The 25081-nt window shown below is 34.7% G+C and overlaps 1 protein-coding gene across 3 annotated transcripts in view; it reads right to left on the bottom strand.

The window, feature by feature from the left end:
• The window catches only part of LOC111050246 (solute carrier family 26 member 6), a 75699-nt gene that overhangs the window by 20755 nt on the left and 29863 nt on the right, over positions 1-25081 (bottom strand). For all 3 annotated transcript variants that reach the window (XM_039441218.1, XM_039441220.1, XM_039441221.1), the window contains 2 exons: positions 22124-22288; positions 14333-14437 (listed from right to left, as the gene is read on the bottom strand). In XM_039441218.1, coding sequence (XP_039297152.1) covers positions 14333-14437; positions 22124-22288 — 270 coding nt within the window. The remainder of the gene's footprint in view (positions 1-14332; positions 14438-22123; positions 22289-25081) is intronic.

Below are 25081 nucleotides of genomic sequence, written 5' to 3'. Positions count from 1 at the left end.
AAATTGATGTATTGAAGAAAAATCAATATGATACTATGAGTTTTCAAAGTATTATGTTTTCTTCAGTTACCGTATCACTATACTAATAATAAAGGAAAGAACTGGCTTATACACGTACGGAATAGAGAAATTATGTTTGACGCATCATCACGTCTGAACTACTCAACTGACTAACTTGAAATTTTTCATATAGTTTAACTAACCGAGGATTATTACAGGCCTATTTTCAATTCTTCAAGATTTCATTAAATCAAGTTTTCAATTTGTCATGCTTCCAGTTGTTGTATAGAAACAGCTGAACATTTCTTTTAAAAGGGAGATTAGATGAATGGTATGATTGGGATCCTATTCGAATAAAAATAACTGATTTTCTGTCCCATCAAAATTTTGGTCAGCCATCTTGGAACCGCCATTTTAAATACAACTTCATTTTTTTAAATTGGAAGGTAGTCATAAAATAGATGATTTCGATACAGAATTTCAAGAGAAAATGAATGGTGAAAACCGCACATCGATTTCTCAAACCGTTCAAAAGTTATTCTCATTCAAAGATACTGATAAATAATCCATCTATACTATAATAATGGAAAGAACTGGCTTATACACGTAACGGGATAGGAAAATTATGTTTGACGCATCATCACGTCTGAACTAATTGACTGAATAACTTGAAATTTTGCATAAAGATTCTTTATTAACCGAGGATGGTTATAGGCCTATTTTCAATTTTCCAATATTTTGTTACGTCAAGTTTTCAGTTTGTAAAGTTTTAAAATAGACCCTTGCGGAGCACGGGTTACCTGCTAGTAATTATTATAAGACAGTTAGATACATAGATTGATAGGTAGGTAAATAATAATGAATAAGCTAATAACTACTCTACATTTACGAAGACGAGACTCTTGGATATTATAATGTTATTAAACTTAAACCAGCATATCGTTTTCAGTGAGGCAGAAGCAGGAGCGTCGAGCCAGGATTTTGAAACGGTGTTTTGGGGAGTTGGGCGAGATAAGAAAGTCAAGTGAAAGGTTGTGTTCTGTGAGCTCTGTGCTCAACTGTAGATTTCGTAAATTTTAAGCGTAGTGAGATATTATTACTATAACGCAACCTTACTAGACACTGTGTTTCTAGAGTCTATATACTGTTTATATACAAGAAAACTCTGTATAATTTTCTCGATCCGAAAATAATAGTTAATTAGTGAGGTTAGAATTCACAGATGAATTGCAATGGGTAGGGGCTGTGCGGAAGATAAAGACTTGGACTTTGGTCTTCCTACCTAGCCAGGCGAATTCATTCAGCCAGCAAACGTCTTTGTAGCCAGAAATAAATTTTTATCTATTGTTATTTATTGCCAAAAAATTCTTCTCGACTGTGCTTTATCTAAGAATGTTGCAGTTTCGTAGTTAAAATATCTTTCTGTTTAATAGATCTGAAAAATCAAGAATCGAGTAATAGGGAAAAGTATATTGAGGCAACAATTTTCGAATACTATAAAAATTTATTATAATATTCAAGGAAAATGTATAATAATGTATAATGTATGTTTGTATGTATGCATGTAGTATAATGTATGTTTATGTATTCAAGTAGAACTAGACGAGATACTGAAAAAATTGGAAAAGCTAGATAGTCTAGAGACGAAGATTGATGGAATCGCCGGTAGTCTCAGTGAAGAACTTGAAACTTTGAGAAAAAATGTGGAAAATAAAATCCAAACGGAAAAAGAGAGGAAACAAGAAGAGTATAGAAGGAGAAATTTAATAATTTTCGGCGTGGAGGGCAGTGAAGAACATTGGATTCTGAGAAAAGAGATAATACTAAAATACCTCGGCGTTGATATCAGAAACCAGGATATGGAGTATCTGAAAAGACTGAATCAATCGACAAACGGTCCAATCAGAGTAACGTTCACATCGACTTTTACAAGGAATGATGTACTCGGGAAAAAATCGAAACTGTCTCAAGAAAAAAATTATAAGCACATCAGGATACAGGAAGACTTTGACTTTAATAATCGCGCCACCAGGAAAGAGTTATCACATTTCATGTCACAATATAAGAAACAAGGAATAAATGTCTCATTGAGAAGAGACAAGTTACTACTTGAAGGAAAGCTCTTCAGCCTTGAAGATTTGAGAGAAAATAGCAACAAGGAGAAGAGGATACCTAGAGATGGAGATTCACCTACAATGACTGAACAATGTGTGAGCACTGGACGGCTTGGCAAGAAAAAGAACAACAATACTATAGAGGCATACATAACAAATGGAGTCAAAGAAAATAATCCAGAAAAGGAAGGTACATCAAAACAACAGTAGCAACCACGGATCGGAACAGCAATTGTAAATAAGGATATAAGGTAAATAAGGGAACAAACGGAAAACTATTTTGGAAAAAACAAAGAAAATAGAGATGTGAACAAAAAAGATAATATAAAAATAATCACATACAACTGTAGGTCTCTAAGAGCTAATTGGAGGATAGAGCAGCTGCTAGAGGAGCTAGAAAACATTGAGTGGGATATAGTAGGACTCGCAGTAGTAAGAAGGGATGGAGAGCAATGTGTCATCATGGAAAATGATAAGATGTTTTATCTTAATGGAAACGGCGCGACAGGAGGAACAGGATTCTAAATAAACAAGACATCAGAAAAGAAAATTGTGAGTTTCAAGCAGTACACACACCGAATCTCTGTGTTAATTTGGAAAGTCCATGGACGCATAAAGGGGAGAACTCAACTGATACAAGTTTACGCACCAACTCCAGCGTCATCAGAAGAGGAAATTGAAGACTTCTATGAAGAACTGGAAGAAGCTCTCGAGAATGATCCATGCAAATTCAACATCATTATGGGAGATATGAATGCAAAAATTGGTAAAAACAGAGGCGAAAGATGTGTGGGGAGGTATGGATAAGGTGAAAGGAACGAGCGAGGCGGACGACTAGTCAAATTTGTAGAAGGTAAAAACATGTATTTGATGAACTCATTCTTCCTGAAACATGAGACAAGGAAATGGACTTGGCTGAGCCCAGAGGGAGAAACCAGAAACGGAATCGACTACTTCGTCGTAGACAAGAGATGTATTGTTCAAAATGTAGACATAGAAGACCAGATAAATACAGGAAGCGACCACAGAGCTCTTAAAATGGAGATACGAATTGAAGAGAGGAGGAAGAAGTACTATGGCTCCAAGAGAGATTGTTAAGCTATTGGAGAAAAGAAGAAAGCTTAAAAGACTTGGCAGAGATAAAATAGAATTCAGTGAAATTTCAAAACTCATCAGAAAGAAATGGAATGAATGGATAACTGAAAGAAAAACAAAGAAATTAGAAGAGACCTTGAAATTTGGAAATAGCATTAAAGAGTTCAACAGAAAACAACTGCTTGGAAAGAACACAATGATTTGTATAAAAGATGAGAGAGGATATGAAGTGGGAGAAATAGAAGGTATACGAGGGATAATTTGCGAGTTCTATGAGAATCTGAATGAAAAAGATGAACAAAAAGAACAAGTAATGTAACTCAGAACAAGAAATTGGAGAACATGAATGTAGAAATGAAGAATGTCCACCGGTATTGAAGAGTGAGGTAAAGCGCACAATTGAACATCTCAAGGAGGGAAAAGCAACAGGCCCTGATAGAATAGCAAACGAGGAGTTAAAAGCAGGTGGCGGAAGAGTTATTGAAATAATAACAAAAATATTCAATTTATGCTTTATGAGTGGAAAGATTCCTGAAATATTGCTCAAAGCTAACTTGATATTACTCTTCAAGAAAGGTAATAGGAAGGAAATCAAGAATTACCGACCAATAATTTTCCTATCAAATATTTACAAGATATTCATGGCAGTAATTTTCTACAGGATAGATGGATATTTGACGGCAGCAACTTCAATCAACCAGACCGGATTCAAGAAAAACTTCTCTACGCTGGATAACATCCTAGTCTTGCAGGAATTGATAAGGAATTCTAATGAGTATAAATTTCCACTAGTGCTGCTATTCCTTGATTTCGAGAAAGAATTCGATAAAGTCAACACAACTTCCGTATTACGAACGCTTGAAGACTTGGGAATTGTCAATAAGTACTGGCATTATTCAGATTCATTTACAGAAACATGAAAATTGAATTCAAATTTAGAGGAAAAGGTAGAGTGGTTAAAGTAAATAGAGGCTTAAGGCAGGGAGATATACCATCAGCGAAAATATTTAATACAGTTTAATACTATATTTAATACTATATTTAATACAGTTCTGGAAAATCTTTAGATGAATTAGAATGGCAGGAAAAAGGAATCAACATCAATGGGGTGAAATTGAATACATTGAAATTTGCCGATGATATTGTTATTACAGGAAATAGCACCGAAGAAGTATGTAAAATGATGAAGGAAATGATTGAAGTAACGAAAAAGGTTGGATTGAAAGTAAATTTTGATAAATCAAAAGTAATGATTTATAACAGTGAAAGTAACGAGAGAGTATTAGAGACCGAAGACGGAAGGATAAAAGCAGTTGAACACTTCATCTACTTAGGACAGAGAATAGGGAGGAGAGATGGAAAATGGGGAGAGATTACTAGAAGAGTGGCAATAGGTTGGTCAATGTTCAAGAAATACAGCTATCTCCTCAGATCTAATATTCCCATGGAAAGCAAGAGACGCCCACTTCAAACATTTATTCTACCAGCGATTCTATAAGGCTGCGAAACGTGGACTCTCAATGAAAAAATAATCAAGAAACTTAGAGCAAGTGTGAGATCGATAGAAAGGATAATGATAGGAGTGAAAAGAATAGGAAAACCAAATTATGGATCAGAAATGAAACAAGAATTGAAAATGTAGGTAGAATGATAATGGAGAGAAAATGGAATTGGGCAGGCCATATCGCAAGGACAACGGATGGAAGGAGGACCAAAACAATACTCGACTGGCACCCAGCCACGCTGAGCAGAAGCAGAGGAAGTGCCCCGTACAGATGGGATGAAGAATTCAGGAGAGTATGCGGCGGAGCGACGTGGCAGAGAGTAGCAAGACAAGGAAGGATTGGCAGAGAATGAAAAACGTGTTCAAACAAGTATGGCTTTTCAAGGATTGAAATGAAGTAGCTGAAAGAAAACTTTACAAAACACACTTGTACACTATCCTTCTATGGAAAAAGGATAATTATACCCCAGCATCTGCTGATTATTATTGAATTGCACAGCTTTTGATTGATTTATTTTTTCAATTGTTTAAGGAAGCAATAAACCGGGTTATTTATTTATTTTATTTATTTATGGTGTGGGAGTTGACCAAAGATTTTATACTCCCCCACCTTTTGTTTTTGCTTGTTACTTTCCTTGCCCTATTACCATAGGTAAGGAAAGTATTGCTTTCCAAAAAAAATTAAGGTACCCTAATTTCATGTTTTCTATACGTTTCAAGGTCCCCTGAGTCCAAAAAAATTATTTTTGGGTGTTGGTCTGTGTGTGTGTATGTGTGTGTGTGTGTATGTGTGTGTGTGTATGTGTGTGTGTGTGTGTGTATGTGTGTGTGTGTGTGTGTGTGTATGTCTGTGAACACGAGAACTCCATTCCTAATTAACCGATTGACTTGAAATTTTAAACTTAAGGTCCTTATACCATGGGGATCCGACAATAAGAAATTCAATAAAATCCAATTCAAGATGGCGGATAATTACTAAAAAACCATGTTTTTCACGTTTTTCTCGAAAACGGCTCCAACGATTTTCTTCAAATTTATACCATGGATAGCTATTTATAAGCCCTATCAACTGACATGAGTCTCATTTCTGGGAAAATTTCAGGAGCTCCGTAATATTCTTGAGAAAAATGGCGGATAATGACTAAAAATCCATGTTTTTCACGGTTTTCTCGAAAACGGCTCTAACGATTTCCTTCAAATTTATACCATGGATAGCTATTTATAAGCCCTATCAACTGGCATGAGTCTCATTTCTGAGAAAATTTCAGGAGCTCCATAATATTCTTGAGAAAAATGGCGGATAATGACTAAAAATCCATGTTTTTCACCGTTTTCTCGAAAACGGCTCTAACGATTTTCTTCAAATTTATACCATGGATAGCTATTCATAAGCCCTATCAACTGACATGAGTCTCATTTCTGGGAAAATTTCAGGAGCTCCGTAATATTATTGAGAAAAATGGCGAATAATCACTAAAAAACCATGTTTTCACGGTTTTCTCGAAAACGGCTCTAACGATTTTCTTCAAATTTATACCATGGATAGCTATTTATAAGCCCTATCAACTGACATGAGTCTCATTTCTGGGAAAATTTCAGGAGCTCCGTAATATTGTTGAGAAAAATGGCGAATAATGACTAAAAACCATGTTTTTCACGATTTTCTCAAAAACGGCTCTAACGATTTTTTTCAAATTCATACCCTGTAGTTATCTATCAGATCTATCAACTGGCATGAGTCTCTTTCCTGGGAAACTAATGGGGGGTCCACCCTATCCTTTAGAAATAGACTTTGTAGCCTCCATCTCGTGCATGAGGTAGGTAGGTAGAGCAGTTTATAAAAAGTACACAGTCATAGTCAAGATATTTCATCTGTAGAACAGCTGTTTTGACTACTTTAAAAAAAATCATCTAATTCCACAATTTACACGAAGGTAAAAGTACTCTGAAAACAATAATTATATATACACATATACAGTAGTCTGATCGTAGTTGCAAATAGTATGTTGCCGCCAATAATTGTCATGATGTTATTCCTCTAAATTATTCTCGTTTGAGATTGACGCTTACAGTTCAATGAGCAAGGAAAGTTGTGTGAGTGTACCACACCAGATTTTTTTTTATTTTAACTTTGTTTTGTTTCAATGGATATTCCGATTACACATTTCATTAAATATGTACTGGTATATTGCCAGTGAGATTGTCATTGCTGTAGCCAATTGCAAATAATTTGAATGAGTGAAATTTGGATCTTGGATTATTTGGCCTCTTTTTGGGGGGTCATGGAGGGGGGGGGGTTTAACATAGAAACCATCCCCCCATACCACTGGACAGAAGCAGAGCGAACATAAAGACTGAGCATTAGGCTACTCTACTGGCAAATAACTAGATTAGTGGCCTAGTATGACAAACTTATATTCAGCTTCGATTATGATAGCTGCTACTGTGAATTGGTCTTCTTCCTCCTTTCCTCCTTGGTATTATACTTTGTCACGTGGTATTTTAGCACCACAAAATATTTTTGAAATGAATTATTGAACTCTAATGGAATTATAAAATAGAAAGGGAAGATGGCCTAGTCAAAGTACCACTTAAGTAAAATCGAATGTTATTAGTTATAAAGAGTAATCATATTATCGAAAGCGATAAGAAAAATATGCATAATTGTAATTCAACAATAATGAGGATCCATTGGCAGAATTAAAAATTATAAAGCGTCTTATTTATTATTGGCAGATCATAAAAAATAAAAGTTTGCATGTACATTTGAGGTTAGAATTGTTTGTTTATGTTTTAAAATGAATCAATCGATCTAGGATAAATCGATAGTTATTTGAATCAACACCTAACGAATCAGCTGATTGTTCGATCAACCAATATAAGTTGAATTATAAAGTTTACTCACAAAATATGTATTATATATACTAGGGAAGGTTTATGTAAATAAATAGGGACAACTATTATTGCTGCATGAATATTTATTACAATCTAAAAAAGTACGAAAACCAAGAGTATACAAAGCTCATATAAAAAATTGAATGTATGCTGCGTGATATTATCGTATATCACGATTTATTTATTAGAATAATCTAAGACAATCACTCCATCTATTTATATAAAAACTTTTTGTTTATCTTTCCATAACAAAGTTGAAGAAACCCTGAATCTGAAGTAACCAATTGTATTGAGTCTTGCTAAATTAGAAAGCCAATCAGAAGGAAGCTTACAAATCGTTCAAGGAAGAGATGAAATTTTTCTGGAAGTCACTTTTTTTGGCTTGTGATCTCGATCTGTGAAGATGCACATGGAAATTAGGGTTCTTTCTTCCTGTTAAATTTTGAAAATTATCAAGCCAATCCCTTTTTTAAATGTGAACTATTTGTAATTAATGTTTATTTATCTGTGAACTCAGTGTTGTTAAAGAGTTAGAATAGAATAGAATAGAAAATATATTTATTGATACAAGAAAAAACATAACATGACACTCAATCAATAATAATTTGATGATTACACAAATATATATATTAAGACATGACCTGTTGGTCGTCTGCCAAGTTGAGCTATTTTATTGATTTAAAATTTACATGCAAGTATTTGAAATTGAATTTTATCCAATTTGAAAAATTCCAAATTTTAAACAATTTTGGAATCAATCAGCCAAAGAGATCATGGCAACAAAAGTATTACATATGAAATTACATTATACTACATATGCAGGAGTAAAAAAAAAGAAAAGCAGTGAAACCATCAAGTATTATATTCCTGTATTAGCATTTTTCTGTAAGCCCAAGCATTCCTCACAAAACCTATCAGCGCCCTCCAATCACTATCATTTAAAAACCCTACCACCTGATCCTCTGATAGCTCTCTATCGCCTAAATGCGCTCCTCTTATCTCTGCTAGTACTGGACACCTTCCGATAAAATGCATTGTATCCTCCCTTTCCCTCCTATTGCATAACGTACATATGGTCTGAATTCCCTCTCTTCCCACACTACTATTCAAGTACCATAGACCTCCCCTTGATCTGAATATGATTGACTTCTCATTGCGGGTGAGATTGGCTCCTATATAATTATTGTGTTCGGTGATTGGGTTCAAACGTGAATAGACAGTATAATTTACAGATTGCCTTGCTCTTTCTCTCCATTTCTCTCTACATTCGTTTTTTATACATTCATTAATATTATTCAAACTTTGCCTTAGTACATCCCGCATTCCTTCCTCCCATCTTGGCAATTCAATGTTATATTTTTCAGCCTGCTCTTTCCACACTTTATACCATCCTACTTTCTGTTCAAACATTTTCTGTGCAAGTTTTCGTGGCAGCCTGTTTGGTCGCAAAGAAAGGGTTCTTATAATATAGCTGTAATGCATCTCAAACAAATAATGGTGTAAATTATACTTATTGACTTCCAAATAGATGATATAATTGGGTGTTGATTGCGGTAACGAAAATAATTTCTTGATAAAGGCTCTGTGTAACCGTTCTATTTCTTCAAATTGCTTATATCCCCACACCTGACCACCATAGCTCACAAGAGCTCTTACAACCGCATCAAAAACTACCCACTTACTCTCCATGTTTATTTCATTTTGGGCCACAAAACTATTCCACACATTATTCAATGCAAACTTTGCCACTGACACTCTCTCTCTGACATGCTCACTGAACGCCAACTGAGGAGTGAATGTTACGCCTAGATATTTGTACTTGTTTACAACTCCGATCCGCTCTTCTCCCCAGTACCACCTCTCATGATGGGCCAGTCTCCCTCCCCTTCTCATCACCATTATCTTAGTTTTGTCGGTATTGATTGTAAGTCCCCACGTCTCACAGTAATGTTTCAAACATATTATCATTTTTTGTAAAGCTTTCGGCGTGGATGCAATCAGAATCAAATCATCGGCATACATAAGTCCTTTAATATTAAACTCGTCCACCCATATCCCTTCTTCCATATTATCAAAAATATCATTAATAAACAGGGTGAATAAAATCGGGGACAACAAGCAGCCTTGTTTTAATCCGTTCTCTGTATAGAATGCATTACTCAGCCCATCCTTCTTATTTTGACTATTTTTACACCAAACAAACGCCCGTGTATTCTCATATAATTTCTGGACAATTCTCACAAATTTGCTAGACAACCCAATCTGAGACAACTTATAAATTAAAGCATTACGATCTACTTTATCGAAAGCGGCCTTGAAGTCAACATACAAACAATAAACTCCTTCTTTAATAATCTTTAAATAATCTTTCCTTCTCCTCAGTTTCAAATTGATGATGCTGTATAAACTGAATATATTATCCACTGTACTGTATCCTTTTCTAAATCCCGCCTGTTCCTCATTTATTACTTCATTTTTCTCTACCCATTCGTTTAATCTATTCAGAAAAATTCCTGCGAAAATTTTTGCAAATGCATTGATGAATTGTATGCCTCTGTAATTAGCAACTTCATTCAAATCACTTTTTTATGAATTGGGAAGATAACCGCTTCCGAAAAATTGTCAGGCACCAATCCTGTATCATAAATATAATTATAAAAATTGAGCAGCAAATTTAAGAATTGATCTGGAGCTGATTTGAAAAATTCTGCCGGTATGCCGTCAGTGCCTGGAGCTTTATTACATTTTGCCTTTTTCAATACCAAATTCAGTTCTTCTTTCGTTATTTTTGCATCTAGTTTTTCGTCCTCTATGAACGGTATGGCATATGCTATTTTATCTGCCTCAACTTCAACGGAAAGTAAGTTTTTAAAATGTTTGACCCAGCTTCCAATATCTATCTGGCCTGTACACTTGAAGGATGTTCTTTTAAACTTTTTCACCGAGTCCCAAAACTGTTTCGAGTCGCGCACATTTTCTAAGCATTTTCTAATATTATCATAATACTCGGCTTTTTTAGTTTTACACAACTGAATGTACTTTTTGTTTTCCTCTGCATAGATTTGTCTAGCTTGCTGACTATTCACCCTCCTAAAAAGTCGAAGACAGGCAAAACTTCTTTTTCTCGCTTTATCACATTCCCAATCAAACCATATCTGTTTCGCATGTTTATTTTCTCTCTTAGAAATTCTTGCATTGTTACCCGCTGCTTCGTAAACGATATTGATAATCTTTTCTGCGGCTTGACTACTATCGGGTGACAAGATAACATCACAGCTGCTTGCGATAACTTATTACGGTACTCTGTTGCATCTACTTTTGACCAAATCAGCTTGGGCAATAGCGTTAAATTATCACATATTGAATTCGAAATTTCTCCTTTCAATTGAACTACTATTGGCATATGGTCAGAAAAACTTTCAGTCAGGACTTCAAAACTATTTACAGCTGCTAGTGTACTCATCGTCACACAACATAAATCGATAACTGAGCATCCAACACTTGTAACATAGATAAATTCTCCCTTATCATCTGTTGCTGTCCTCCCGTTTAACACACACATATTAAATTCCTCACACATATTGAGTATTCTACGCCCATTCCTATTCAAATTTTCATCTTTAGAATTTCGTTCAACATTTATCACCCAATCTCTCTGCATAATTTCATCCGGTATTATTTGACATTTCCCTATGCGTCCATTAAAATCTCCTAACAATATTAAATTCTCACCCATCTCTCTGCCTTCTAAGAATCCATTCAGTTTGTTAAAGTCAGCACTCCAGCTTTCTCCTGGCGTTAGATAAACTGACATAATATGAATTTCTCCATATCTATCACATTTAAGAGTTATTACTGGCCACTCTTCTAAGTAAGTGAATTTACAAGCTTCCCTCCTATTATAGACAGACCTATAAGCCATCATTATTCCCCCCTTTGCCCTACCAAATCCTGACGTTCTAGTTGCTGGCACCCAAAATATATTATATCCTGGAAAATAGTCCTCTAAACGATTAAAATCTTTCTCCTCGACAAACGTTTCGCATAGAATAAAAATATCATAATTCTTTAAGAAATCAAGAAAATAATTTGAACTCACCTTTCCTCTAAGACCCGCTACATTATAAGCCAACACACTTAATCCATTTATTCCTTTTACCTGGCAGACGACCTTATCCTATTCATTAGACTGTTTATTTGAGCGTTCATTAGATTGTTCATCCTTCTTCGAAACATTATTAATTATTTCAGTAAAGTCCATCTTCAGAATCCGATTCAATCTCTCCAGCCCATCCTCGTTTCCACACCGTAGACCATCCTCCGCCTCCCACGTGAAGATATGTCCCTCAACAATCAGCTGTTCCCCCTTCACAACAGAACTCCGCAAGCCACTCATCTTCAATATTTCTTTTTTGAGTAGATATAGTCTATTACGCCGTATTCTTGTCGCAAGCGAATAGTCTTTATGCACTAAATATCCAGTTCCTTTCAGTTTCCCTGTATTCCCCAGAACTACATCAATGTCGCGATCCACCGGGATATGAGCAATTATCGGCGCATTGTCTCTTTTTTTGCCCAAGATGTGAGCACGATTGACATCCACTTGTATATTACACTTCAGTACATTTGTACAAAATTCCTTTACTATCTCACCACAGTCCTCGTTACTTTTGAATTTTAGTCCTCTGAAGATTAAATTATTACGTCGTGATCGATCTTCGTATCTGTCTAATCGATGCATAATTTTGATATTTTCCATTTTCAGACGTTGTACTTCCTCCTTCAGCAATTTATTTTCTTCGGTGATGTTGGATAGTAAGTTTGTTATTCCTAACACATCGTTCTTTGTAGCCAATTCACTAAATTTTTCATCAAATAGCGTTTTAATTGTTAATTCTATATTTTGTATAAATCGTAATTTTTTGAATCACACCCTTTCTTCGCGGCACGTGAGCTCTCAGGCGAGGAACCCATAGTACGATCCCGTTTCTCACCTCGCTGTTGCCTTGTAATGAATTCATCCATACGAGCAGTGGTATCTCGACACTTCTTATAAGTTCACACACACGAAACACACGAAAACTCAAAATCCACGAATTATGAAATGAATTATTAGTTTGACTTGTTCTAACTGTATTTTCCACTAGCCGGCACAGCTTATCGTCTTAGATACGGGAGCACCGATAAATACGTCTGTCTCGTTCGACTGTCCTAGCTCAACTCCTTGTTAAAGAGTTCTTAATTGTAATCTGTTCCCATAAATATACCTTTAATACGGAAAGAAATCTGGACTATGCGCGAGCCCAGCCGAGACGAAAAGGACCTGCATAATTAATTATTGGAAATAATTAATTTACTCTACAAGACCTCCAAGAACATCATTAATGTGAGTGTTAGTTCAAACGAGCTCGTTTTTTAAAGGCCTTTTAATAAGAGTTGGGGAATTAATCAAAGTGCTATATAAATTAATTCAAGTCAAAGAAAATTTGCAATGTGTTGAGTGCTATCATATAGTCTATAAGAGCGTTTTATGAATTTATTTGATTTATGTAGGAAGCTTACTTCCATGCACGGCACGGACTCATAAAAAACCCTGATATTTTTTAATGTTAGTTTTATTAATTATTATTTGCTAATTGATCAAAGCATGTCCTATTAAATCTACCGACCGAACAGGTTTTAAGTTGTAGAATTCTGAATTGACTTGAAGTCCAAGTATCAGTATTAAACATTATATATATATATATATATATATATATATATATATATATATATATATATATATATATATATTTTAAAACTCACAACGGTGAATGCTATTAAGCCTTGTGATAATCATTTAATTTATAGAAAAGAATTTATTTAAAGAAAATTATAGATATAAGAATATTTTTATATATATTATTTTTATGGGAATATATTTTGTGTTTTATGTCAGCATACAAAATCATAGAAGTTTTTATTATATCCTAATTCATCTCGTGATATACAGTTTGAGCTGTCTCAGTACCAAGAAAAAATATTCTGCAGCATATAAAATTAGTGAATCAATTAATATTGATCTTATTAAGAGCATTCAGTACTTATCATCCTTTGATGATAGTCATACTAGTCTGCCAGAAAAAAACATATCGATAATTATATTAATAAGGTTCCAGTTATATCATATAAGGATCCAGAGAACTTCAAGAGCTGGCGTTGTAAGTTCTAAGGAATTTCAGAAGGATAAATTGGTTGATACCTGTATTCATGACAAGCGTTTTAAAAATCAACTAGAAAAAACCATAGTTGGTCTTCATTATCCTCGATTGGATACATGGTTACTGGTAATCAGTCATCAACTATCTTTTTGATTTCCTTATTGGTATTCTTCAAGAACTTCACGGAAGCAGCGGTAAGAATTATTAATCACCAGTCATTGAACCCTGTGGTGACTATTATATTTGGAAAATTCATGCATCTACCACTGAGCTAGAGCTGCGGTTTGAACCCAGCAATTTTGCGAGCTGGACGGCCTTAACTTTCTGCGAATTTATTCGCAAAATAGGGACTTTAGCGACCGCTCTTACAAATATAAAAAATACCACACCACATATGCATGGTTGGCAATCTGAATCTTTACATAATGTCACCCAACAAGTGGGGCAAAGGTCTACATCTTTACAACTTAAATTAGTATTTTTCTGTTAATATAAATGAGAAAATAGCTAATGATAATTCTTACCTTGATGTATTCATTGAAAATGGCATTGATCATCACTACAGTTACCGTCAAGGCAATGGCATAAATATTTGAATCGTCAATCATTGATATTGTGTCTATGTAAGTCTGCAAATAAAATTCCCATCATTTACAAATAAATCAATATTGACAGGAATAAAGGTTTGTAAATCTCAATTTCAATAACGTAACTACAGTACATACAAATTAAATTGTGTGTCTTAGCGCCAGAGAAATTTTATTATTGAATCAGACTGAGCAAATACATTGCATTAAAATTGATTCATTGAATTCCTGATAATGAACCTTTTGTGAAAGCATGATTTTGATTGTATGTTATCCATACTTCGATCTTTAACTGCAGTTCAGTACGGTAGTAGTTTATTGGTTAAAAGTCGATAGTTTGTGGAGTTTCAAAATTTGTCTTAAATAGCTATCACGTATTTTGAGGAGTGAAGTTGAATTTATAATACTTTCTATCTATGCTATTTACAGCTGACTGAGAGATAATATCTTATATATATATATATATATATATATATATATATATATATATAATATATATATATATAAGACAATAGATTTAGGAACTGTAGAGTAAGCACTTTGTACTAGTATTTAAACCTCTGTAAGATTATTTCTCGTGTCATTCTGTTACCAATAGTCATGCTGCCATTATGTACGTGTTTTATTTGTTAAATAAATCTTTTTAAAAAGTGAGTTGCGCGTTCGTTTATCTTATCTGGCGCCCGACGCACAGTGACTACAGAAGTTTTTTTTGGTAAAAGTTCAATTAACTTTTTCGCGACCTACGTTCTCGAGTGCCGAAAAACGTGAGTTTCAACTCTTTATCTGTGGTTCTACAACCCTACACGGACAACTCAACTCCAACTACACGCTGGCAAGCAGACGAGACATCACCCGATAAAACGAAAATTCAATTACATCTCGATCAAGTTACCATGAAATTCGATCACATTTTGTTAAAATAATTTCGAATAAAAAGAGGTCTTTTTAATGGATTAGGTTCCGCTATTTCTTGGTTAACAGGAAATATGGATGCTGATGATAAAGCTAAATATGATTAAATTTCGACAAAAGTGCATTCCAACGAAATTAGTTTAGAACATGATCTTAAGAATCAAGTTTCAATCAACAAAAATCTAATTAGGCCTAGTCGCTTTAACAATGGAATTGATGTAATCCACACTAATAATTTGAAACTTAACAATTCTTTTAATTCTGTCAACAGTAAATTTGATTCTGTAGAACTGAATGAACAGCATCATATTTTGTTTGACACGCTAACAATAATTCACAATAGAATAGATGACATAGAAACTAGTTTGGAATTTTGTAAACTTAACATAATTCATTCAAGCATCCTCACTTTTGACGAGCTTAAGGTGCTATGGCAATTCATTGTTCTATTCATAATGATATTATTTCTTATTTTATTGAATTGCCACTTGAATCTAATTTGTACGAAACACTTTTTATGCTGTCTTATCCTGTAAAAACAAACAATGAAATAATTACGATACATGTTGATCCATCATTAGTTATTAAAGGTCATGAATTGTATGAAAGCGATTGCCAGTTATTGAATAATAATTATTATTGTAGAAATGCAACACAAGTTGTTAATAAGTGTGTAGAAGAATTTGTTAGTGATAAGAAGTTGAATAGCTGTAGGACTTTAGTTATCAAAGGGTATAGTTATTTTATTAAATATATTCCGATTATAAACCAATATTTAATGTTTAACATCAGCAAGAGTTCAATTGTTCACGGCTCAAGAAATATTGTAACATATCCAAAATCTACACAACTAATAGCCCTTGAAAAAGATGAAGCATTATTAAATTTTAGTGAACCTTATACATTTTGGGAAAGTAATGTTCTATATCCTACTGAAGTACCGACTTATGAAAATAAAATAATCACTAATTTTACTTTTGACGAAATACATAGAGCAAATACTTATCTAGAGCCATTACTGATTCTTGAAGATTTTGTAGTTAGTAGCAACTTATCAGAATATGTAGTTTATATAATATTAATGGCGTGCTTAATACTTATTATATTATATGTTGTTTTTCATTCTCATGTATTCAATAACAAACTTGTGATTCCAGACAAGAAATTAGATACTGTTCAATTTCACTTAGAAAATTCTAAAATATTTCTTACACCCCAGCTACCCTTATGAAGGTGAGGATACCTTCATCTTAAGGGGGGAAGAGTTATTTATATATATATATATATATATATATATATATATATATATATAAGACAATAGATTTAGGAACTGTAGAGTAAGCACTTTGTACTAGTATTTAAACCTCTGTAAGATTATTTCTCGTGTCATTCCGTTACCAATAGTCATGCTGCCATTATGTACGTGTTTTATTTGTTAAATAAATCTTTTTAAAAAGTGAGTTGCGCGTTCGTTTATCTTATCTTTGGACTAATTATTTAGATACAGAATTGAGAACTCAACAAGAGGTTCTAATAAAAACGAGTTCTGCTTTCGTGAGATAACACTATACGATATAACTATCGTAGGTAAGAAATGGTCTTTAAACATCAAATTTTGAAGTCAAATGTCATTGTATTGTCAATTCTTGAGCAACATCTAAAATAGAAACTCCACTAGGTTGAGAATGTTATACTTTTCAATAGTTCAATTACTACAACAGTATGGATTGGCACAATTTGGGGTGTTACTTATACCAGTTATAGAATAGACACGGCCCATTGTATATTCATACTGAAAGTCGATGAAGCCAACATTTTTTTTTTTTAGCACTACAGCCCAATATGAGCTTTGGCCGCCTCCACTACAGCTCTCCACGCTTCTCGGTCCTCTGTTAATTGTCTCCATCCTCTATATCCCATTTTTTGGAGATCGTCTCTCACTTCATCTTCCCATCTTATTCTCGGCCTTCCTATCCTTCTTCTTGAATGTAGCCTCTCCTTGAATATTATTCTAGGCATTCTGTTTTCGTTCATTCTACAGATATGTCCAAACCATCTAAGCCGCTGTGCCTTAATAAATTTTCAATATTTCGGCCTTTTATCAATGCCTCGAGCTCTGAATTAGTTCTTCTCCTCCACTCCTCTCCTTCTTTAACTGGACCATAAATCTTTCTTAGGATTTTCCTTTCAAAAACGCCTAAATGGTTTTTGTCTTCTTTTGTTAACGTCCAAGATTCACAGCCGTACGTTACAACAGGTCGAATTAGGCTCTCATATATTTTAAGTTTCGTGTTCCTATATATGAGCCTGTTCTTCGAAAGTTTCATGTTACTGAAGTATGCTCTATTTCCAGCCAATACTCTTTGCTTTATGCTGTAACCCATCTTGTTCTCGTCATTTAGTTCAACCCCCAAGTAGCTGAAGTTCCTTACACCTTGAAAGATTTTATTTCCAATTCGGAGGTTTTGTGGAACTCTTCTTGCTTGAGTACTTGATATTTTCATGTACCTCGTTTTTCTTTCATTCACTATCAAGCCAATCTTATTCGCCTCTCTTTCTAGCAACAAATACGTTTCCTGTAGGACATCTTTCCTTCTTGCAATTATTGCTACATCGTTCGCATATGCACATACCTGATACATTCGGTGGAAAATATTTCCCCTGTCTAATCCTTCAATAGCTCTATGCAATGCAATATTGAATAGGATTGCAGATAGTCCATCGCCTTGTTTGACACCTGTGTTAAATTCAAAAGTGCTGCTCCTTCTATTAACAATTTTGACCATTGCTGCAGTCCTACTCATTGTCATTTTTGCTAGACTAATGATCTTTTTTGGTAAGGCGTATTGCTCCAATGTTTTCCATAGCTCACTTCTCACTATGCTATCGAAGGCTTGCTTGAAGTCAATAAATAAAATATGTAAATCCAGGTCATGCTCATAAAACTTTTCCGCGATTTGCCGGATTGTAAAGATTTGATCTGCTGTTGCCCTTTCTGGCCGGAATCCGCATTGATATTCTCCAAGCACTTGTTCTGTGTAGGCCTTAATTCTATTGCTAAGAATACTTGATAAGACTTTATAAGCTACACTGAGAAGAGTTATTCCACGATAGTTATTACAGTCCAGTTTATCGCCCTTTTTATAAATTGGACATATAATACCTATGTTCCAATCTTGAGGCATAGTTTCATCTCTCCATATCATACTTATCAGCTCATGTATTCTCTTGACTGTGTCATCACCACCATACTTTATCATTTCTGCCGATATATTATCTTGGCCACCTGCCTTTCCATTCTTCAGGTGCTTTACAGCCATTTTTGTTTCCTCTAATGTTGGCCCTGCAACAAACTCCGCTTCAATACTAAGTGGCTCCCCTGTTCCTTCATGTACATTCTCCTCATTGATATCGGTTACTGTTAACAGTTCTCTGAAATGCTCTGCCCATCTCTCCATGATATTATCCTCTTCATTCAAAACTCTCCCTCTTTTGTCTTTGCATGAAATAATTCTTGGTCTATATTCTTTATTTATTCTTTCCATCGCTCTATAGAACTTTTTCATCTCATTCTGTTTATATAAGCTTTCAATTTCTTCTAACTGTTTGTTCCAAGCTTCTCTTTTCTTTGTCCTGCATATTCTATTGGCAATTCTTCGTTTTTCCTTGTAATCTTCATAATTTCTTCTTGTTTCTCGTTGTATCATTCGAGATCTGGCTTTATTTTTCTCTCTAATTGCTTCCCTGCACTCATTATCGTACCATCCCTCATTCCTTTTCCATCTTTTCTGACCAATTGCTTCATTTGCTGCTTCCTTCAGGCCATTGGCTAGCTTTGTCCATACTTCTTCAACACCATCTGTTTCTGAAGAGCTCAAAGTTTTTTCCTGTATTAATCTGAGGTATTCACTATGGACTCTTTCACTCTTTAGCCTTCCAACATCCCATCTTATAGACATAACCTTTTGTTTACCCGCCATTGACAGCCTCTGTCTCACTACTACCTTCACAATGAAATGGTCAGAGTCACAATTAGGTCCCCTACAGCTTCTTACATCAATGATTGATGATGCATTACGGGAGTCAACTATCACGTGATCAATCTGATTGATTGTTGTTGCATCTGGTGATTTCCAAGTTCCAAGATGAATTCTCTTATGTGGGAATTGAGTGCTCCTAATTTGCATGTCATTTCTGATGGTAAACTGACCAAGAAGAAACCCATTCTCATTTGTTTTTTCATGCAGAGTATACTTCCCTGCCACTTGTTGTAAGTAACTCTCCTTTCCAATCTGGGCATTGAAATCTCCCATAACGATCAATTGATCATATTTAGATATTTCAGCACATACTTCTTCCAATTGTTCATAGAATACTTCTTTTTCAGCATTATTTTTCTCGTTCGTGGGAGCATGGACTGAAAGGACAGAAACATTTCTGAATTTTCCCTTAAGGCGTACTCGACACATTCTCTCATTTAATGCTTCGAACTCCATCAGGGCTCCTCTCAATTTCTTAGCCACAATGAACCCTGTTCCGAACATCCCAGTTCGTTGCTCTGGACCACTATACATGAGAGAGTAGTTGCTTTTATCAATTCTTCCTTGGCCTTTCCATCTCACCTCTTGCAATGCAACCAAATCAAACTTATATTTCAATATTTCTTCAGCAATTTCATTCATTTTTCCTGCTCTCAACATTGTCCTCACATTCCATGTTCCAAATACCAAATCATTACGTTTTTTTGCTTGCCGTTTTGTTTTTCCTGAAATCCGATCCGTCCGAGGCTGCTGTGTAGGTTTCGTAACAATGAGTTTTTACGGTGAAGAGCAGTTAATACTTCGCCCAACCCCCAACCTGGAGGACCAGGGATCTGTTTAGAGTTACCTTCTCCTAGACAGCTTGCCTTCACCACGGCTTACGAGCGCTGTCTACACTTGATTGTTTCGTTTCGGTTAACTTACTCCGTACCCTTCATGGGAGTAAGTGTTATCCAGCCGCACCAACGTGGAGGCGCACACCTTCGGGTTGCTATAGATGGTAACGATGTTCTTAAAGGGTTTCTCTCCGAAGATGTCGAAACAGAGCGGCCGATGAAGCCAACATGTAATGCCAAATCCACCCATCTTGACGTCACGACAGTGACGTCACGCATCTTACAGAAATAATTACATTGTTGTTAAACAATGCATTGTTGTTAAACATAGCTTGTTTTCCATAGCAGATTGTTATTTATTTAATTATTATTTATTAAAATGGTAATCTCCTGCGCAGCATATAATTGCACTGAAATTTTTAGGAAAAAAGTGGAATATCTTTTCATGCGTAAGTTGAAATTTATACACATAAAAATTGTAAGATGTAACTGTAATATTATCCTTTGTTATGATGTAAGTGAACTCATTGCAGCATGACAATAAATTAGTTTTGTAGGCTACCGTACCTTATTATTTTCAAAACACATTATAATTTTGAAGCCGATATCACATAACACAATATAACTTAACCGATATCATTTTTGCCCGTGGCTAGAAATAACCTAAAAACACCATGAATCTGAAATAGACACAATCTGAAAGTTTTCCATACGATGCGTGACGTCACTGTTGTGTGGATTTGGCAGTAGATGTTGGCTTCAGAGGCTAGAATTCCCAGCGTGTCTATTCTATAACTGGTCTAAGGCTTATTCAAACTTTCAAAGCAAAACCTTTGAAAGGTGAATGAATAAACATTTCATTTTACGTTATGCTGTTATTGATCATTGATCCTAACCAGTGATTTTGGAATAAAAATTTCATTAGGCTATTGAGTTTGAAAACTTATTTGTTTTGAAAAAAACGGGAGTAATAATGTATTATTGTTATTATTATTATTAATATGTTGAATATGACATTGATTAATAACATTCGGATTGGAATATTAATCCAAGGCAATCCTTGTATTATTTTGCTTGAACATTTTTAGGTTATGTCATAAAATGAGGTTAGTTTTTTACGTATAATTCTGATACAATTATATTCCAAAATGAACTTGCAAACTATAAATTATGAATTTAGATTGACTAATCCAAATAATTTAGGTATTCCATGGCATCTATTTGGCTTTTTATCTTCCCCAAAACAATAACTGAACTGTGTTTGCTCAGTTAAGTCTAGAACTTGAATTAAAACCCTACCCCAGTCGAGGGTTTGAAATCACCCTTTTTAAGTCCTGGACGATTTTTGATAAGTCCTTCCTTGACTCGGAAAGAAACGAGAATCTAATTCAAGTCCTGGACTTATAAGGCCTTCACTCAGAAAGCGAAATTATAAACTCCAGGGTCTAACATGTTTTCTAAACTCCAGTCTATTCAAGTCCTCAACTACGTTAACGCTCTGACTCGGAAAGCCAATTTTCTGACTCCAGAGTTTAAAGCCAGTTTAAGTCTAGAACTTAGCTAAATCCCGAGCTCAGAAACCGGCCATAAGTGTTTTTAAATCTATCTGTATCACGTTTTCTGTTTATATTAGTATTATAAAACTGTAAAGTGTCTATTATGTGCTATAATACTTTATACAGAAAACACAGCACATATAGATTTAAAACCAAATAATAAATTCCAATGTATATAAAAAAAATTTCGGTGGCTGGACCATATTCCTCAGCTGCTTAGTTCAAATTTCCTAATTATCACCCTAAATTTCTTTATGTTTTTAAATCTGTGCTGTGCTGTTTTCTGTATATATGAGTATTATAAAACTCTAGAGTAGAGTGTCTATTACGTGCTACATATAAATTTATTTAAAATTTTAAACATTTTGTTTGATAACTTACATAGATGGTTTTGAATTGGCCAGTCTTTTTAGGCAATTTCAAGCCAAATATATGCTTGAGTTGTGAAGTGAGTACAAGGAAAGCAGCACCAGTAGTAAATCCACTCACTAAAAATTCCGACATGAGCACACTTAGAGAACCCAATCGTAAAATACCGAACAATACCTATAAAACAAAGAAAATTGATACCTTTTATTTTGGCTTAGCAATAGACGCAATATTCCATACAATGTTTTCAGGATTATAAAATAATGCTTAAGAAGCTGTAAACGAAAACAATAATCAAGTTCCCCCAACATTTATAAAAATTGTCAATTCATGATTATTTTTTTGTATTATTTCTATTAAAACTAGTCACTAGGACTAACCATTAATTTTGTTCTCTTATTTCTTATCCTAACATATTAATTTTTATTGCTAGTCTTCCAGTGAAGCCTACAGTTCTAATCTATAATTTCTCTACTTTAAATTCTTTTGCTAAACATTTATTTAATTTATACTTTTTTCACTTCACTAGCACTACACCAACTCGAAGGACTTTGTTCTCTTCAACCTCCTTGTGAGTTCAGTGCTGTCTAGTAGTTGGATGACTTCGGTGTTGTCGTGTTGATGAAGACGTGACTCATGATGGGCTGCCAATCGTCTTATTTAACTGGTCACATAGGGGATGTGCAGATCTCGGTGCAAATCGCTGTTTTTTATGTACCAGGGCGCATTCACCAGTGGCGGCTCGTGGATTTCAAACTAAGGGAAGCCTAAAGACCATAATGCTCCAAAAATAAGATATTTTCCTACAATATTTATAATGAACACATAATTCATAATTGAAACGTCAATAATAATTCCAAATAATTGAGATTTCAGGCTACTCAGTACTCACATAATTTATGGAGAATCCTATTTTTGGTCACTTTCTTTCCACTTACTAAATGGAGTTTCAAGAACTAAATAAGTGAATAATCACTAAATCTATTGATGGTTCCATAATTAAACTTTTCACTTTCAACTCACGTCACTAAAAGCATTTATACACTCTGACAAATAATTTGCATAAGGACACGCGCGATACAGCAGTAAATAGTAAAACTGAACACATAACCTCTTCAACAAAACAGCATACCAAAGAGAAAATGAAACTAAATATTTCTATTAAAAATTATTGATAATATTCTTATTATTATCCCATATTTTCATTTATTGTATACTTTTGTAGTTATCCCATTTTCATGTATATAAATATTAATATTCTATATTATTCTCTGGTGCAAAACGAACTGCGGTGCTGAGGTCTGCCTTCTTCTTCATCTTAGTGTATGATGCGTGCGCAGACGGACTCAGATTCGAGCCACGCTTCCTCTGGAATTGTATGTGTCTGCCTATATTCTATATACATGTATTATATATACATGCGTTGACATGGCAACCGCGGTTTTCACTGTACTATTCTATTCCTGTCGGACTCAGCGTTGAAGCGGGCTTCCTTTGGCCATCTATATGCCTTCTTTGCTATGCGATGCGTTCTATATACCATCACGCTTCCCGCCACCATTTAAAGCTTGTTTTCTACATTCTCTCATTAATGATATGTTATGAAATCTTATCAATACCAATAAATTATTCTAAATTTGAGAATCAACAATATCAGCTGAATAATAGGCCAGTAGGCCTAACAACAATAAAATATTAGGAAAATACGAGCAAATATCAGAGGAAGCCCGGCTTCCCTTGCTTCCTCTGACGGGCCGCCACTGGCATTCACCATGTTCCGCAGTACTTTGTTTTGGAATTTTTGAATCTGATTGATGTTAGATGTTCTAGAGCAGCCCCATAGCTGAATTCCATACGTCCAGACAGGTTTAAGAATTTGTTTTTAAATCAATATTTTGTTGTCCAAAGAGAGATGTGACTGTCGGCCCAACAGCCAATAGATTTTACTGTATTTGAGTCCCAGCTCGCTCCTTTTCATCTTGATATGCTCTTTCCATTTCAACTTGGCGTCAAGAGTCATTCCAAGGTGTTTTGCTGTGTTGCTGTGTGGTACTACATTTCCATTAAGATTTATTCGAATCGGATCATTGATATTTTTGTTTGTGAAGTTGATATGAATGGACTTCATCTCATTCAATCGAGTTCTCCATTTTTTGGTTCAGTCACTGAATTTGTTGCTAGCATTCTGTAGTTTTGTGGCTGCTTCTTGTACTGTTTCCCCTTCTGCCAGTATTGCAGTTGTTAAAACTATTCTCCATCTTCAAACAATCTTTTTTATTGATTTTTGATTTTGTATTGTCATGTTTCTCTGCGCGGTAGTTATTAGTTTGTATCTTTGCAGCTGGAGCGCTAGTGGTCCACTGCCGACCTGATACTGTGCATTTTCGCTGCATATTTTATTTATCTTTGTTTTAGTTTTTGGATATGTTCTGAAGCCTTTGTCATTTTATTATTGTATTTGTCAATTTGTTGTTCGGCTTCCGGATATATTTTGCATCTTTTTAAACATCAATTTTATTGGTGATTTCTCGATCAAGGTAGCACCTGCTTGCTATCCACTTCCTGTCTTCACTGTTCATCGTTTGGCTGTCTAGCAGCAAGTTTGTGTGTGTCTCCATTCATTCTGCTTTATTCGTGAAAATAGTTTCACCTCGCCTGCTTTGCTTGTTTTATTTGTTGGAGATAATTTTTCGGTTCTTTGGAGCCATCAACTTTAAAAATCGCATAAGTAGTTCATTTACTATTTCATTTCTAATTTGTCAACATGTTCGGGAACTCTTGTGTGCATGTGTATACATACACCTTGTACAATATTATAAGTTACAACTTGAACTCTCATCTCTCGTGAAATTAGTTTCACCTCGCCCCTGCTTTGCTTGTTTTATTTGTTGGAGACATTTCATCGGTTCTTTGGAGCCATCAACCTTGGAATTCGGACAATTAGTTCATTTGTTATTTCAATTTTAATTT

The sequence above is a fragment of the Nilaparvata lugens genome, chromosome X (genome assembly GCF_014356525.2).
Source record: "Nilaparvata lugens isolate BPH chromosome X, ASM1435652v1, whole genome shotgun sequence".
NCBI classification, from domain to species: Eukaryota; Metazoa; Arthropoda; class Insecta; order Hemiptera; family Delphacidae; genus Nilaparvata; species Nilaparvata lugens.
Note: the sequence above shows the minus strand (reverse complement) of the source record. Positions and strands in the feature narration are given on the sequence as shown.